We start from the raw sequence: 14,582 nt of genomic DNA, 5'->3' as shown, positions 1-14,582 counted from the left end.
TCACTCAGATCACGCAGAATCCATCTGGCAACGATTTTTCTCATCTTTCACTTTTTTAGTAATGATTCTGTAAACTGAAATGACAGACATTCTGGCCTCATATGAGGTTTTCTTACACGTTTTTCGTCGATTCTCTCTCATTCACAATAATCTCAGAGGTGTAGTCTGTTGCAGTTGATGGTCTTCCATTTCTTGGGTTGTCCGCAGTGCTTATACGACATTCATGGAAAGGAGCTGACCATCGCGATACAGTGCTGAGATCTACTATACTATTTCCACAACCTCCCGCAAAGCATTGAAAATTTCAGTTGGATTCTTTCCACGTAGAGTTTCGATTTTGATATAGGAACGCTGGTCTCCTAAGTCGGGTTCACCTTCCATTTTAACACTGAATTTCTCACAACTCTTACTCACAACCGACATAAAATTGAACTTGATCACACCACTCAAACGGTCGCGCATGTGCTGAGTGCATGACTTAAGAAATTACTCTCGTAGAAATGATTACTCTAGATCCATAAGATCCAGGTTTCCATATGCTCCTTTTGAAACCGGAGGGTATGTAACTAACTGGACACTTTATCCCGGTTCTCCTATCTATGTTAGATGGGATGGATTCCTGTTCCGAGAGAAACCGAGACAAGCCAGATATTCTGCATAACTTTTAAAGGTAGAATGCGATAATATATAATAAATACGAATAAAATAAAATATATTCTTTATTAATTTATAAGAACATTCAGTGAATGCGTAACAATATAGAGTATACAAAATACATGTATAAAATGATATGACTAGATCTACACCACTCCTAGTGTCCAACACCTTTTTTAAGAAGTCCTGAGATTGCCCATTATCAATACTCTTTGATAGAAGAAATCATTCATTTCTGTATATTAACATATTCCACTCGTCCACAGTTCTTTTGTAGGTGAACTTTATACAAAATAATCATATAAAGAAAAAATCAGATTGGGCGAGAAATATTTCTTTCTTCAATCGAAGCACTTATTCATACATTTATTTTTTATGTAAATATATTATACGGTATCAGTCTTTTTTGTAAGAAACATAAAATACTATACAGGTACAGTTTGTTTATTATCCTGTTTAAATTCAATACCGTTAGGTTCCGCCTTTGACATTATCAATTCTTCGTTAGATTTTTCCTTCTCTGTTTGATCTGGAGACGAATTCCATGGTTGCACTTCTCCAGAACCAAAGATGATAAATATTGTTCCACAGAATAAATAAACGCCAGCTGTTATCCAGAATACCAGCGTCCACTGATGAGTCGTTTGCTGAAAATATATCAAAATAAGAGTAATATTGAGGATACGAAGATGTCATATAAGAGTTCAAAGTACAAAAAGCAAATCCCTAATCTAGATTATATAATGCTACAAAGGTTATAGCGATAAAGAAGCCAGCAAGTTTTTCTAGACGGGGGCATGGCTTTTCCAGGGGGCAGGCTTTCTATAAAAGCAAACTAAAAGTCTTCTTTCAGAATATGAAAGCATTAACTCACTATACATACATACATAATACACACACACAAATTGTTATTATAAAGGTAACCAACAAAGTTCTTTCACTTTTTGTGGAAGTCTGTTTTCAATTGGCCCTCATACCGTGAGTTGAAATGCGAACGGAGATAAGGCGAAGGTCAGTTGTTGGTGTGGGTATATCCAACATACCTGGTTGTGGCAGTTTAGTTACACCGTGAACTTGCGTAAAGACAGAGCAAACATGGGACTTTCACAAAGCATTATAAGGGCGTGTATGTTGTACGGGTCAAACGCCGCTGCAGCGGGGCGGAAGATATGCCAGACCTTGGTAAGGGAGTCGTGACTACGTGGATAGTGCAGCGGTGGTTTAACAAGTTTAAGGACGGTGACGAAACACTCGAAGACGCACCACGTGCCGGAAGACCAACACATGTAGAAAATGAAGATCTTCAGGCAGAAATTAAGGCGAACAGTAGTCAGACATGGGACTATAATTCAGTGTAAGTTGAGAAACTTTTCGGCAGCACCTCCATAAACTTGGGAAGCACTACAAGTTGGGTCGATGACTCCCACATAATTTGACTCTGCGCCAGAGGGCAATGCAAGCAGACATCTGTGATTCTGTGCTATCTCGTCTGAGGAATTTCTGGAAGGGTGTTGACATATGATGAGAAATGGGTCCTGTACGAAGCTCCACGGGGCATTGGTTAGCATTCCATTAACCGGTTCCAAGACAGCCGAAACCAGCACCGTACCAGAAGGAGGTCCTCCTGTATATTTATTTGGTGGACTGCTCGCAACATCGTGCATCGGGAACTGCTACCAGCCGGTCAGAGCATCAATGCAATTGTGTACTCTCAGCAGTTGAGCCAAGTTCAAGAAAACTCAAAACTCTGGAGCCAGCACATCTGAATCGCAAAGTGGTATTTCTGTTACAGTACAACGCTAACCCCCTCCCCCCCTGATGGGGACTATTTTTGATCGTCCAGGTACGTCTTAGATGGCATATCGATGTTCTAAAGTGGTGGGTGAAAAAGCGACAGAACTTTCTTGGTTAATTTTGTAATTTTTCAGTATGTTATCTGATTGAAAAATGAGTCTTGACAATGTGTGAAGCTAGAAGCACAGTGTGTAGGAAATGTAGCAATAAACTATTAATAAGGAAATGAAAATTGTTTACAAATGTGCATTTGTTTGACTTTGCGTTTATATGGTTGTAACTTATTAAAATAAAATCGAAGAAAACATAAGATAAAACTCAGACACAGCACGGCAGGCTAAGGGGCCGACCCCTAAATTTTTACTTTCCCCCTAAAATTTTCACCATTGGCTTGCAAATGAACTATAATATGGTTGGATCGGTCCCCCTAACTTCTACCGGCCCCCGATACTTTTGGGTTGGCTACAGGCCTGGCACAAATTACTGAAATACCATAAATTGCAAAATTATTTCTAGACTCTAAAGACGTCAGAATTTTTTTCTTTTTTACCACGATTAGCTAATCTTTGTATTGAACAAACTTCCAATTAAATATTGAGATTTTGTTATACTGATTCCAATATGTACTCTATGAGGTAGAAATATGGACATTACGCAAAAACGGTGAAAAAATGGAAGCATTCGAAAAAAGGAGATAATTAGGTGGGTTGAACGGAAAAAGAATGAGAAGCAATTAGAAATAGTAGCAGTAGGGGAAAAGAAGAGGACCTTGTTGGGACATTAACTGATAGTGAGGAGGAACTGTACTATGAGGGACGTGCTAGAGAGTATGGTGGAAGGAAAGAGAGGGAGGGTGCTTGTTAGGGTATCGGAGAAGGTATTGATTGTGAACAATCGGACAAGATGTTAGGAAATAGTAGTAACAAAAGAAAGGCGTTACTATGAATATAAATAATGTGTAATTGAGTTGTTATAGGAATGTGAGCCATAAGTGGCTGAAGTTATGCATAGGTTTAAGAGAAGCTAAAGCCAAATGTGGCTATTGATATTTGGGATTGATAAGCCAAGAGTGGCTAGTGATATCTTAGGTTGCAGAGCCAAGAGTGGCTATTAATGTTTTAGGTTGAAGAGTCAAGTGTGGCTTCTGATATTTTTTTAGATATATGGTAAAGCCAGGTATGGCTTATGTTATTGGACTAGTTTTAGGGATACAAAAAGGTTCCTGTTTGTTAAATGTAGTGGTATAATTCAATTAAAGGTAGACTGTAATCAACAAGTGGTATAGTCATTCATTGATAGTATCTGGCAGATTTGGAAAGTTAACTAAAAGTAAATATTTTGGGCTTGTAAAAATTAAATAAGAACCTAACAGTGCTAAGGAGACAATAGTTGAAGGAAGGCATTAAAACAGAGTTTTGCTACGTCAAGGCGAAAAAACTAGCTGAGGACCACCGTACATCGAAGCTTCTCAGTTGCAGCAAGTGACCTGCCAATAATGGCAGAATAACCATAATGACGATGATATATTTAGCAATATTGGCCAAAAAAGAGAGAAAAAATTAAAATAATAATGATTATAATCAAACTTCTTAATATTTTAGAATAATTTGAGTGAAAACTGAAAACGACTCAACTGTCTTTTGTGTACACTCAATTTATATAAATACTTTTGACCTATATTAGAAATACAAAGTAACAGCATAAAACTCCAAGTTATTTGAAATAACTGTACAAAATCACTCTCATTTGTGAATATGAATTATTTATCATATAATGTTATACCGCTCAATCCTCGATGTACCGTACAGGGTTTGTCCGGGAAGTAATAGGACTGATTTTATTCCGCCATGACTGTACTTGGGAGCGTGCGCGCACCGACTGGATCCAGTAGAGGGCGTTCCTAGCTAACGAACGAGCGGCTGGTCAGTTGTCTCCGAGCACACGGAGAGTCAGGACAGGCTTTTTCGCGCAAAGTGTTTCTGTAAGTGGTGCAAGCCGAAAATGCAGCGTTCGTTAGAGCAGAGGTACGCGATTAAATTCTGTGTTAAACTCGGTAAATCTGCGACAGAGACATTTGATATGATCAAGCAGGCTTACCCAGATGATGCTTTAGCAAAAAGTGGTGTGTTTCGGTGGCACAAGGTCTTTTCGGAGGGCCGGGAAGAGGTCGCCGATGAAGACCGTGCTAGAAGACCTTCGACTTCGACAAACACCGACAATGTGACTCGTGTGCGCGAAGTTTTGAACTCAGACCGTCGACTAAGTATTCGTTTAATTGCCCAGATGTTAAATTTACCAAAAACTGTTGTTCATGAAATTGTGACGGAGCATTTGAACATGCGCAAGGTGTGCGCGAAGATTGTCCTCACTGACGACCAGAAATTGCGGCGAGTGGAATTGTGCCAAGAAAATTTGAACATGTGTAAAAGTGACCCCCAATTTTTGAATAACGTAATCACAGGTGACGAATTATGGATCTTTGAGTATGATCCCGAGACAAAGAGGCAATCATCCGAGTGGCACACGCCGGCGTCTCCTCGCCCAAAAAAGGGAAGAATGAGCAAATCCAAAGTGAAAACGATGCTCATTGTCTTTTTTGACATCAAAGGCATCGTCCACCATGAATTTGTTCCTCCTGGACAAACCGTCAACGCCAAGTTTTACGTGGAAGTGCTCAAGAGACTCAAACGAAGGGTCAATCGGAGCCGACTGGAAGCTGCACCACGACAACGCCCCGGCTCACACCGTCTTTCTTGTGAACAGCTACCTGACCAAGGCCGGCATTCCAACGCTTCCGCAGCCGCCCTACAACCCAGATGTAGCCCCCCGGACTTCTTTTTGTTTCCTCGCCTGAAACGCCCGATGAAAGACAAGCATTTTGAGACGACAGAGGGGATCCAAGCAGCTTGCACCGCGGCTCTCAAGGCTATTCCGGAGAATGACTTCCGTGACGCCTTCAATGCTTGGAAATCGCGCTGGCAGCGCTGTATCGACGCAGAAGGAGCCTATTTTGAAAGTTTTTAAAGAATTGTAACGATTGGCTCAATATATTTTTTTAAAAATCGACTCAGTCCTATTACTTTCCAGACAAACCCTGTATATCTAAAGAGGCTAAAAGTTATATAGATAAACAATTATTGAACGTATAAGCATCCCCCATGAAATCAAACTTGCAGTTACCTGCATTCAGTTTTTGTCAATGTCATGAAAATGTTATTTCGATATTAATTTTATCAGCACACATCAAAAATTTCCAATAGATACTTGAGCCTCGGAGCCAAGGCTATACCCATGTAGTCGGCACCTATGATGTACGTACGGAATTACCGATTGGAAGAACACTACTCATATGCTTTGAAATGGAATGAAATATCTAGTTTAACGTCCCACGATTCTGCACCGAGGCTAAGGAAAACGGTGATGATGAGAAATGAATAAAATAGTGGAATGATGAAAGTAGGAGTAAACGGTAAAACTCTGAGAAAATCCACGCACATGGTGTTTATCCACCTTCCCCGTCAAAAAAAAAAAAAAAAAAAAAAGAGATCACATGGCACAAGATGACACCTGTGTGGCTTGAAAGCGAGTAAAAACTACAGAAAACACGAACAACCGATTCAGAAAACGACATATTGAAAAAAAAGACATACTTGGTACTTATAGCTATATGCTACAGGGGCAGATCGACCCACACGGATTGCATAAACTACTGGGAACACATTCACTCTAGTGGCATTTTACTGAAGCCAAGAAATTCAAGTGAAAGATGTAATGATTTTCTCCCTTCCTTTTTACATTCTCTAAAAAATCAAGTAGCAGTACCGGTACTTGTGCAAGACTCTTGAACAAGAGTCTTGGTCTTGGAGGTATGGTCTTTGTCTTGCACCCCTTGGTCTTGGTCTTGCATGCAAGACTCTTGCACAAACTGCAAGACCAAGACTCTTGTGCTCATCACCAGTCGATGGCCAATATGTCTGCTATCATTGGAATGCTGATCCTGCGATCTTTCCGGACAATGTCAGTAACTTTTACCACATTTTCCTCTGTTGTTGCTGTGACAGGACGACCCATTTTTCATCATCAACATTCTCGTGTGCATCGTTGAAGCGTTTATGCCGCTCCAATACTTCCGTACGTGACATCGTATTATAACATACACATACTGCAACAGTTTCACCCACTCGCTCGGTGATTTCTTTAATTTCACAAGGAATTTCAAGTTAATGCGCTGCTCAATTTTCATATTTGTCATTCTTCCGGCAATACGATTTCATACCTCTCTTTTCATTCATTGCTCACAGACTAAACCCGATTCAGAGCGGAAACTCATGTATAACATTCTCTTTTCGAAGGTTCAAGGTTGCTCTGAGTGCATGCGATCTCCACTGCTCCATGTATACTACTGATAGAGTTGCCGTTATTTTTTAGCCAAGTTTCGTACATATGTATTTAGAGTGAACAGACGTACTCTTTTTAAGAGTGCATACTCTTTTGGAAATTCAAATACTCTATACTCTTTTTCTCTTGTCACAGCCGTTGCTTCATGTCTTTTTCTGTGTTACATTATGTTTTGATATAAAAACATTTAAAGTTTAAAAGCAATTATTAATCACTTCTAGGGATTCCAATAAAGAATTCTCTTAACAGAAACGGTGCTTAATATTTCATTTTTGGTACCGGATTCAGGTCAGTAAGTAATAAATTCCAGTAAATGTAATTAAAAATAAAAAATCTTCTTCACTACACTAAGCTCTCCTATGAGCAATTTGATAAGTCATTCTCAAACAAATAAATAATCCACAGATTTCATAAGAATTTAATGAGAATGAAATGTTTTACGCGTACTGCACTGCATTAAAATGTATTGAGAAACATATTAGTGGCTGGGGAAGAAAGGAATCACCCTTGAGTAGATAAAGAATAGTGTATAAAGATTTAATGGAAGCAGAGTCTAATTCGAAAGTGATTATCTCACTTCTTGAATTTACTTCCACTTTATCTGGAACATATGCGGAATGTCAAAAACTCTTCAGTGTCATTAAAAATTATTGGCATCAGACGCTAAGGTTGACATTAGAAGAAGTTAAGAAAAACTTCAATGTTAGAATGATCTGTCAAGAGTTCAGAAGTGTAATGAAGAACGACCTTCAGGTACCTTGGAAAGCAAATCATCTCAGAAGTATGAATGATGGTATTTGAAATATTTTGTTGTTACCCCTATTAGATTTTCTCTCTGATATACTTTTTTTTATCAAAATATTTCTTCTATTTTCCACTATAAACTTTCTTCAATTGCAATAAGTATTAAAGAAATTTAATAAACGCGACAGACGAAGTCCATTTGGGAGGATCTCAATTTGCTGTCTGTAGCTATACCTCTGGGCTACAAAAATAATCAAAATAGTATGTTGATAGTTATGCCGTGTAAAGGTTACATCAAAGATAGACCCATATGTAAAACTATTATCCATAATCAGAGATTTACGAGAAATACATACGTACAACTCTGGAAATGTTAATTGAAAGATACATTTGTAATTAAGGTTAAAAGCCAATGATAGACTTAGGTTTTTCACATACGGTATCTCATTAACCACATTCAGTACTGTACGCTTGTTTGAATCATAATAAAAGGCTTGATGTTGTATCAAATATTTGATTTTATTGGTCAAGAACTTCGAATTTTTAACGCATAAAAAGTAGTTTTATTGGTTTTCTTGAAAAGTAGCAACAAGGATTTACCATCAAGCATGGAATTTTATTTAGCTCGATGTGGGCTATCAAATGATACATGACTCAACCTTAGTTGTTTTCTTTCATTACACACGCTAACACTACTTCATTATTTACTAGTAGAAGTGGCCGTTCTTTCCATTCGAAAAATAGTGTTTATGTAAAATATTTGACAGTACAGAAATGAATCTAACGACCACATAACCGTGGAATGTAAAACTGAAGTATTTAATTTAATTATATTATTTTATATATATATATATATATATATATATATATATATATATATATATATATATATAGATAGATAGATAGATAGATAGATAGATAGATAGATATACACTACCGCTCATGGAAGTTGAACACGTACTTTATAAGTAATAAACAAGTCATAAAGCTATACTCTGACATAACCTTGTTGCTTGGCAGTGATATTAATATTGTAGAGTAACAAACGAAGAATTGACAGACGGAGAAGATAAAATGGACAAACAGAGTAACAAACGAAGATGTTTAAAACGGATAGGAAAGTAGAGCACACTTCTAGCCGGTATCCTTCGTAGGAAGGCCAATTAAACTTGACACATTTTGCGAAGAAATTGTCTTCTTCATACCGCCATAGAAGGAAAGATGGAAGGAAAGCGAGAAATAGGAAGAAGAAGAACACAAGTGATGGATGATTTGAAAAATAGAAGAAAATATTGGAAGTTAAAAGAGGAAACTGAAGATTGAGAAATGTGGAAGAAACATTTCCAGCTCTAAATCTAAAATTTAAAAAGAAAAAAAACTCAATAGTCCCAGGCCAGAACCTGTCGAAAGGCAAAATACATAATAACAATAATAATTTAGAATGTAGTTACAATACAATACTTACATTATCATTCGTAAGATACCCAATCAAAACAGGAGATAGAACACCAGGTATCATAGATAATGTTTTTATTAATCCTAAAATTGCTCCTGAAATGAAAAGCAATATGCAGTTAGAAGATAAGATTAAAATATTAATCGTACATAATTTTAGTATTCGTAATTTTTATTCATTTTATTCGTAACAGAAAACAAATGTTCTAATATCGTACTGATTTTCGTGTTACATTATATGCGAAAATGAATATAAACAAATACTCAGTAATATCTATTCATTTCTGCATATTTTATATCCTAAATCAATCCTCCATGATTTGGAGGACTTGATTCGTAGTTGGGACATTCGTGGTTCAACCCGCCAACCGGCTGGCCAATTTGACTGAAGTGATCCAGGTTTCTTCTCAGTTTTACCTGGACAACTCTGAGATGATACCTTTCAATATAGGCCATTTCCAATTTATTGGGCTATATTTAACGACATCATACCTGCATTTGTTGGTGGAACTCTGGAAGAACTGCGGAGTGCTGATCGTCGGCTCCGAAACTCCTACCTTCCGATTACAAATTCAGAATTTAGCGAGTGATCTATGCCTTTTAAAAGCCCATCTACACCAAATGCAAAAGCTCACTCTTTAGAGCTTTCACTTTTTGGTAAGCCTAAGGCAGAACACGCTTACGAAACATGTACAGATTGCCGGTTTCTCATACTATAATAATAATATTTAAAATGGGACCTATCTTTAATAATAATAATAATAATAATAATAATAATAATAATAATAATAATAATAATAATAATAATAATAATAATAATAATAATAATGTGTTTTATTCATAATTTAACTGTCAATTTCTGTCAGCAGTTTACGTACCCTTACTCGTTCGTCACGCCCCGAGGAGGGCACCCCCAGGTTGGGAACTACCGTAGTTAATTGCATCAAATTGAGCATTTTCTACCTATCAATTCACAATACTTTGAAAAACTCCTTTCAACCTACCAGAGAACAATCCTTATAAAACAACCAACCTGCAAAGTTTGGGCTTATGTCCACAATATTTGGTAGGCTGCCTGAGGAACTTGCACCACCGACGGCGCTTGTTAACACAAGCAATATCACAGCTATTGTAGAACTACTATGGCCGTAATAACCAATGATAAGTAGAGTAATTCCTGGAAGGTATTCGCCTGAAAATAATAGAAACAAGAAACTACAAATATGAATTTGTAACAAATGTGTACAGCAAAGATGATTACTTATAACAGCAACGTGTCCGTACACAGAAATGTGCTAAATAAGAAAGCGCATCTCTGATCTGACTATACTGATAAGTTTTCACAATTTATTGACCATTTTAAATACAGGGTAGACATAAACCGCCTTATGCAGAGTCGTTTTGAGGTATGATTAGCGTCATACTAAATGCCTGACTACTGCAGGAAACAAATGTTAGTCGAACTCTTAAATATGGCACTAATCACGCTTATGAACGACTCTGCATGAGGCCTAAAGTCTCTTACTGATAAACATTAATAACAAGAAAACTAAGAATGATGGAAGCATGTGGTTTGCGGCAAATAATAGGAAAACTCTATGGGCCTTATGCAGAGTCGTTTTGACGTCTGATTAAGGCTATACTACGAGATTTACTAACAGATGGTTATCAAAAGTGTATTCAGAGTGTCTGATTAGGACGTAATAATCGACGGAGTTCATTACATGTGACTAATTAATCTAGAGCAGAGGGTACCATTTAGCCACGGTTTAGCTTGTGCGACACATTTCGGATTTCGTATGTCATGTATTTCCATTTTTACAGACTACGCATGCGCCCATCTCTTTTCCGTAGTTGCCACATTTATTTTTCTCGCCGATGCAATGGGGTTCTATAAGTTAATCATACCCAAATCATCGTTTTAGTTCTACTCAAAGTAGACTCTGAATACCAAAAAGTGTACCTTCCTTAGTAAAGTTTTAGTATCCTTACTAACTAATCTGTGAGTAACCGTCGATTAACGAATTCTCTCTGAATACCGCCCAAAAAGTTTTATTACCTGATTTAGGGAATTTCCATATGTGCTCCATTAGTTGTCCTCAAGACATCCATGCGGTATTCAATTTCCATCCATGTGTTACTCAACATCTCAGGAGTCTTTAAGCCTATTGCGTCTATTATCCTGTTTTTGAGTGTTGCAATATCACGGACAGGTGTTGCACAAATCCTGTCTTTAACATAACCCCACAGGAAGAAGTCAGGGGGTATGTCTGGGGATCATGAGGCCATGGTATTGGGCCATTTCTCCCCATCTATTGATCAGAAAACGTTTCATCGAGAAATAAACGACCTTCCAGTTGAAGGAAAAACAATGAAATGAAATTTTGGAGTTTTACGTCCCACGGTTATGCCGGTTAGGCTAAAGGAGACGGTGATGATGAGTAATGAATGAAATGGTGGAATGAAGAAAGTGGGAGGAAACGTGAGAACCCCGAGAAAACCCCCACACACGATGTTTGTCCACCATAAAGTTCACTTGGCGTTGGCTGGGATCGAACCCGGGACTCCAAGCACCAGAGGTGAACGCTCTACCACTGAGCCACCGCGGCCACTCCAGTTGAAGGATTACACTTGGTTGGTGTTCCTCTAATTGGGGAGCTACGCAGCACACCAAGGTGTCTAAGAAAATACCTCCAGTAATGATACCACAACACACACTTCGCTTTTGGCTGTGCTGATGCCATTTTTAAACAAATGACTGTCGCACTGCGGTCAGCTGCAGTAGATAGCAGCACAGGTTATGACAAAATCTTGAAGTATCACAGAAGCGATGTTTAAAGATAGCATGTTTCTATCATTCTTCTTCTTCTTCTTCTTTGTTATTAATGCTTATCAGGAAGATACCTTATGTCCACCCTGTATAATAGTTTATTTATGGTTTTAGTTTGAGATAGTTTCGTAGCTAAATTGATAATTTATACGCAAAATGTATTTAACTATGTCTACAGTGTGTGTAATTTAATAGTTCAAATATCATTATGCTATTTAACCTATGTTTTGCAATCTAGAATTCGCAACAAATAATGCAATAGAATTCGCCTTACATTCTTACGGCTAAAAGAAAATCCCCCTTTTATATTAACTTATTTTCATTTAATTTCTGTCAGGGATGTCAAGGAAACTCCTTCAAAGAATCAAATAATTCCAGGCTATCAGAAGTATTCAAGTAAGTTAACTGTTTAAGATTTTGTTTCATGAATAGCATTTTAACATATATTTTTTGCATGGTGAATCTGAATCTGTAATCGGAATTTCCATCACTTACAGATTTTGAGATCTAACACGGTACACCAGGACGTGCAACCTATACTATTGTCAAAGAAGAAAGTTACTTTTAAAAATACAGTAAAACCTGCCTTCGACGGACCCTTTATTAAACGGAAAACTTCTTAAACGGAAATATTTCACGGTCCCATGAATTTTGGAGTGCAAAACGTGTAAAATTCCCTTCATTAAGCGGAAACTGTGTTATGCGGACAACGGAAAGCAAAATAAATCTTTAACGGAAAATTCAGAGTTCCAGACTACAGCGTTTAGAAAATATTTTGACATTCTGTGAGAGGGTAAATAGATACATTACATGTCTGCGATAAATTGTTCGTTCTTTTGTTAAATTTTTCTGGGCATTGTTGACCTTCCCCAAGCACTACTCATATTCACCCACACAATTTGTCCGTAGTCCCCTCACCGGAAAGTCGGAAGAAGAAGACGAGGTGGAAGAAGAAGAGGAATGCGGTACCGAGTTTGAAAAAGAGTGTAGAATAAAGACATATCAAGATGATCTCAGAAGTTTAAAGGAACTGCAACAATTTGTCTTACGGAAAAATGACTCTGATTTACTCAGTGTAGTTTCTCAGGCTAAACTGTGTACGGAAAGTAGAACAGCTAAGCAGCAATGTATACAGAAAACTCTGCTTGATTACTGCAAAAGTAAAGAAAGCATGTGTATAACATATTTTGTATTAATTTTAAACTTTTTGTGTATTAATTCGTAGAAAAAAGAAGCATTGTAATTGAAAAAGGTACGTACAATGCACGTACAATATTTTCTCAGTATGTCCGTTATAAGCATGTATTAAAAAAAAAAAAAGACAGCGTCTACCTCCATTAAGCGGAAACCTGACTTTAACGGAAATTTCTGCGAGTCCCGCTCGATTCCGCTAAAGACAGGTTTCACTGTATATCGTTGCAAACACTGATCTAGGAAAATACAAAAACAGGACATGATTATTGCTGCGTATACATTATGTCCTTGACTTCAGTAGTAAAAAAAGTTAGTAATGAATCCTAACTAAATATATTTGCCTGCATAAAACATAAAAGTCTGGCTAATGAAAAAAAATATCAAATAATAGACAAAAACTAGCTAGGTATTTGATTATCCAAGAAAGAAATTTCCGGGATGAGTAAAGGTAAATTAAAAAGTAACATTCCTGTAGAGTAACATTCATCTAATCAAGTTTAGTTAAGGTCCAATGAGCATTTAAGAGGATTATTAAAATTTTTCTTGGAAATATCATAGACCAGAAAATTACTCTGAAGTTCTGTCAAGCCTATTACGCCGAAAAAGTAACGGAGTGCAATCTGAACTTTTCTTCCCAAACCTAGACAGGTTTATCGAACCATTGAAAAAACGGTAAAGTATCACCAACGACAATGAAACTCCTCCATGTTGACTAAGTACCTCAGGATTCTGAAGATCAATGATGCTTGAGATCTCAAATACAGCCTAAATCGTGCACATAAACATTTTAGATATAAATTTTATTCATATTTTGAATAAAACACGTTCTTTCATATATATGTGATACAGACTTCAATATAAGTTCAGGTTTCACCAAAACACAGTGAAAAGGAAATACAAGACAAAAAGAAAGAAAGAAGAAATTGAAAATGAGCATCCAGAGTTTAATCCTTTCACCTAATGAAGTTCCTGGATGAAAAAGAATTCCTCAATGTAACCAGTAACAAATAACATCAAATAAAGTGAACATAAATGTGTTTCACACCAGAAATCTTAGTCATGTGCTTCCATTAAAACGGAAAGGAACATTTAAAGCATTTAATTTATTTGATCGAACACAATAAATAGGCTTACATTCAATTGTAACACTTCTTCAAGATTGCACAAGGTATACTGCAGGAATTGAGAATACGCAACAACCCATGTTTTTCCTAAATATGAGCTACAATGTTGCCTATTTCTACAGTTCTCTTCAACACTGAAACCCTTATTTCCATGTAAATCACGAGACCAGTTATGTTGTGTTTTATGCCATTATGTGTTTTAGAATCTTGGGGCAAAATAAACGAACAAAATCACACAAGAATACCGAGGAATATATGAATCGCCCTTTTGGTGCTTTTTGGTCAGAATTTGATCTACATTTTTATAACACATTGAAACAGAGTTACCTACAAAAATTACTATCGAAAATTTAGAGGAATTTAAAATGTTTGCCAATGTTATTGATCAG

General features: G+C 37.0%; 1 protein-coding gene across 1 annotated transcript in view; it reads right to left on the bottom strand.

Annotated features, from left to right (window-relative positions):
• Positions 1 to 701: 701 nt before the first annotated feature.
• LOC145663046 (sialin-like) overlaps positions 702 to 14,582 on the bottom strand; it is a 76,867-nt gene continuing 62,986 nt past the window's right edge. The window contains exons 9-11 of the mRNA XM_081729204.1: positions 10,079 to 10,237; positions 9,056 to 9,141; positions 702 to 1,301 (exon numbers count right to left, since the gene is read on the bottom strand). Coding sequence (XP_081585330.1) covers positions 1,080 to 1,301; positions 9,056 to 9,141; positions 10,079 to 10,237 — 467 coding nt within the window. The 3' untranslated portion in view covers positions 702 to 1,079. The remainder of the gene's footprint in view (positions 1,302 to 9,055; positions 9,142 to 10,078; positions 10,238 to 14,582) is intronic.

Source organism: Thermobia domestica, chromosome 10, assembly GCF_964235325.1.
Source record: "Thermobia domestica chromosome 10, izTheDome1.hap1.1, whole genome shotgun sequence".
Classification (NCBI taxonomy): domain Eukaryota; kingdom Metazoa; phylum Arthropoda; class Insecta; order Zygentoma; family Lepismatidae; genus Thermobia; species Thermobia domestica.
Note: the sequence above shows the minus strand (reverse complement) of the source record. Positions and strands in the feature narration are given on the sequence as shown.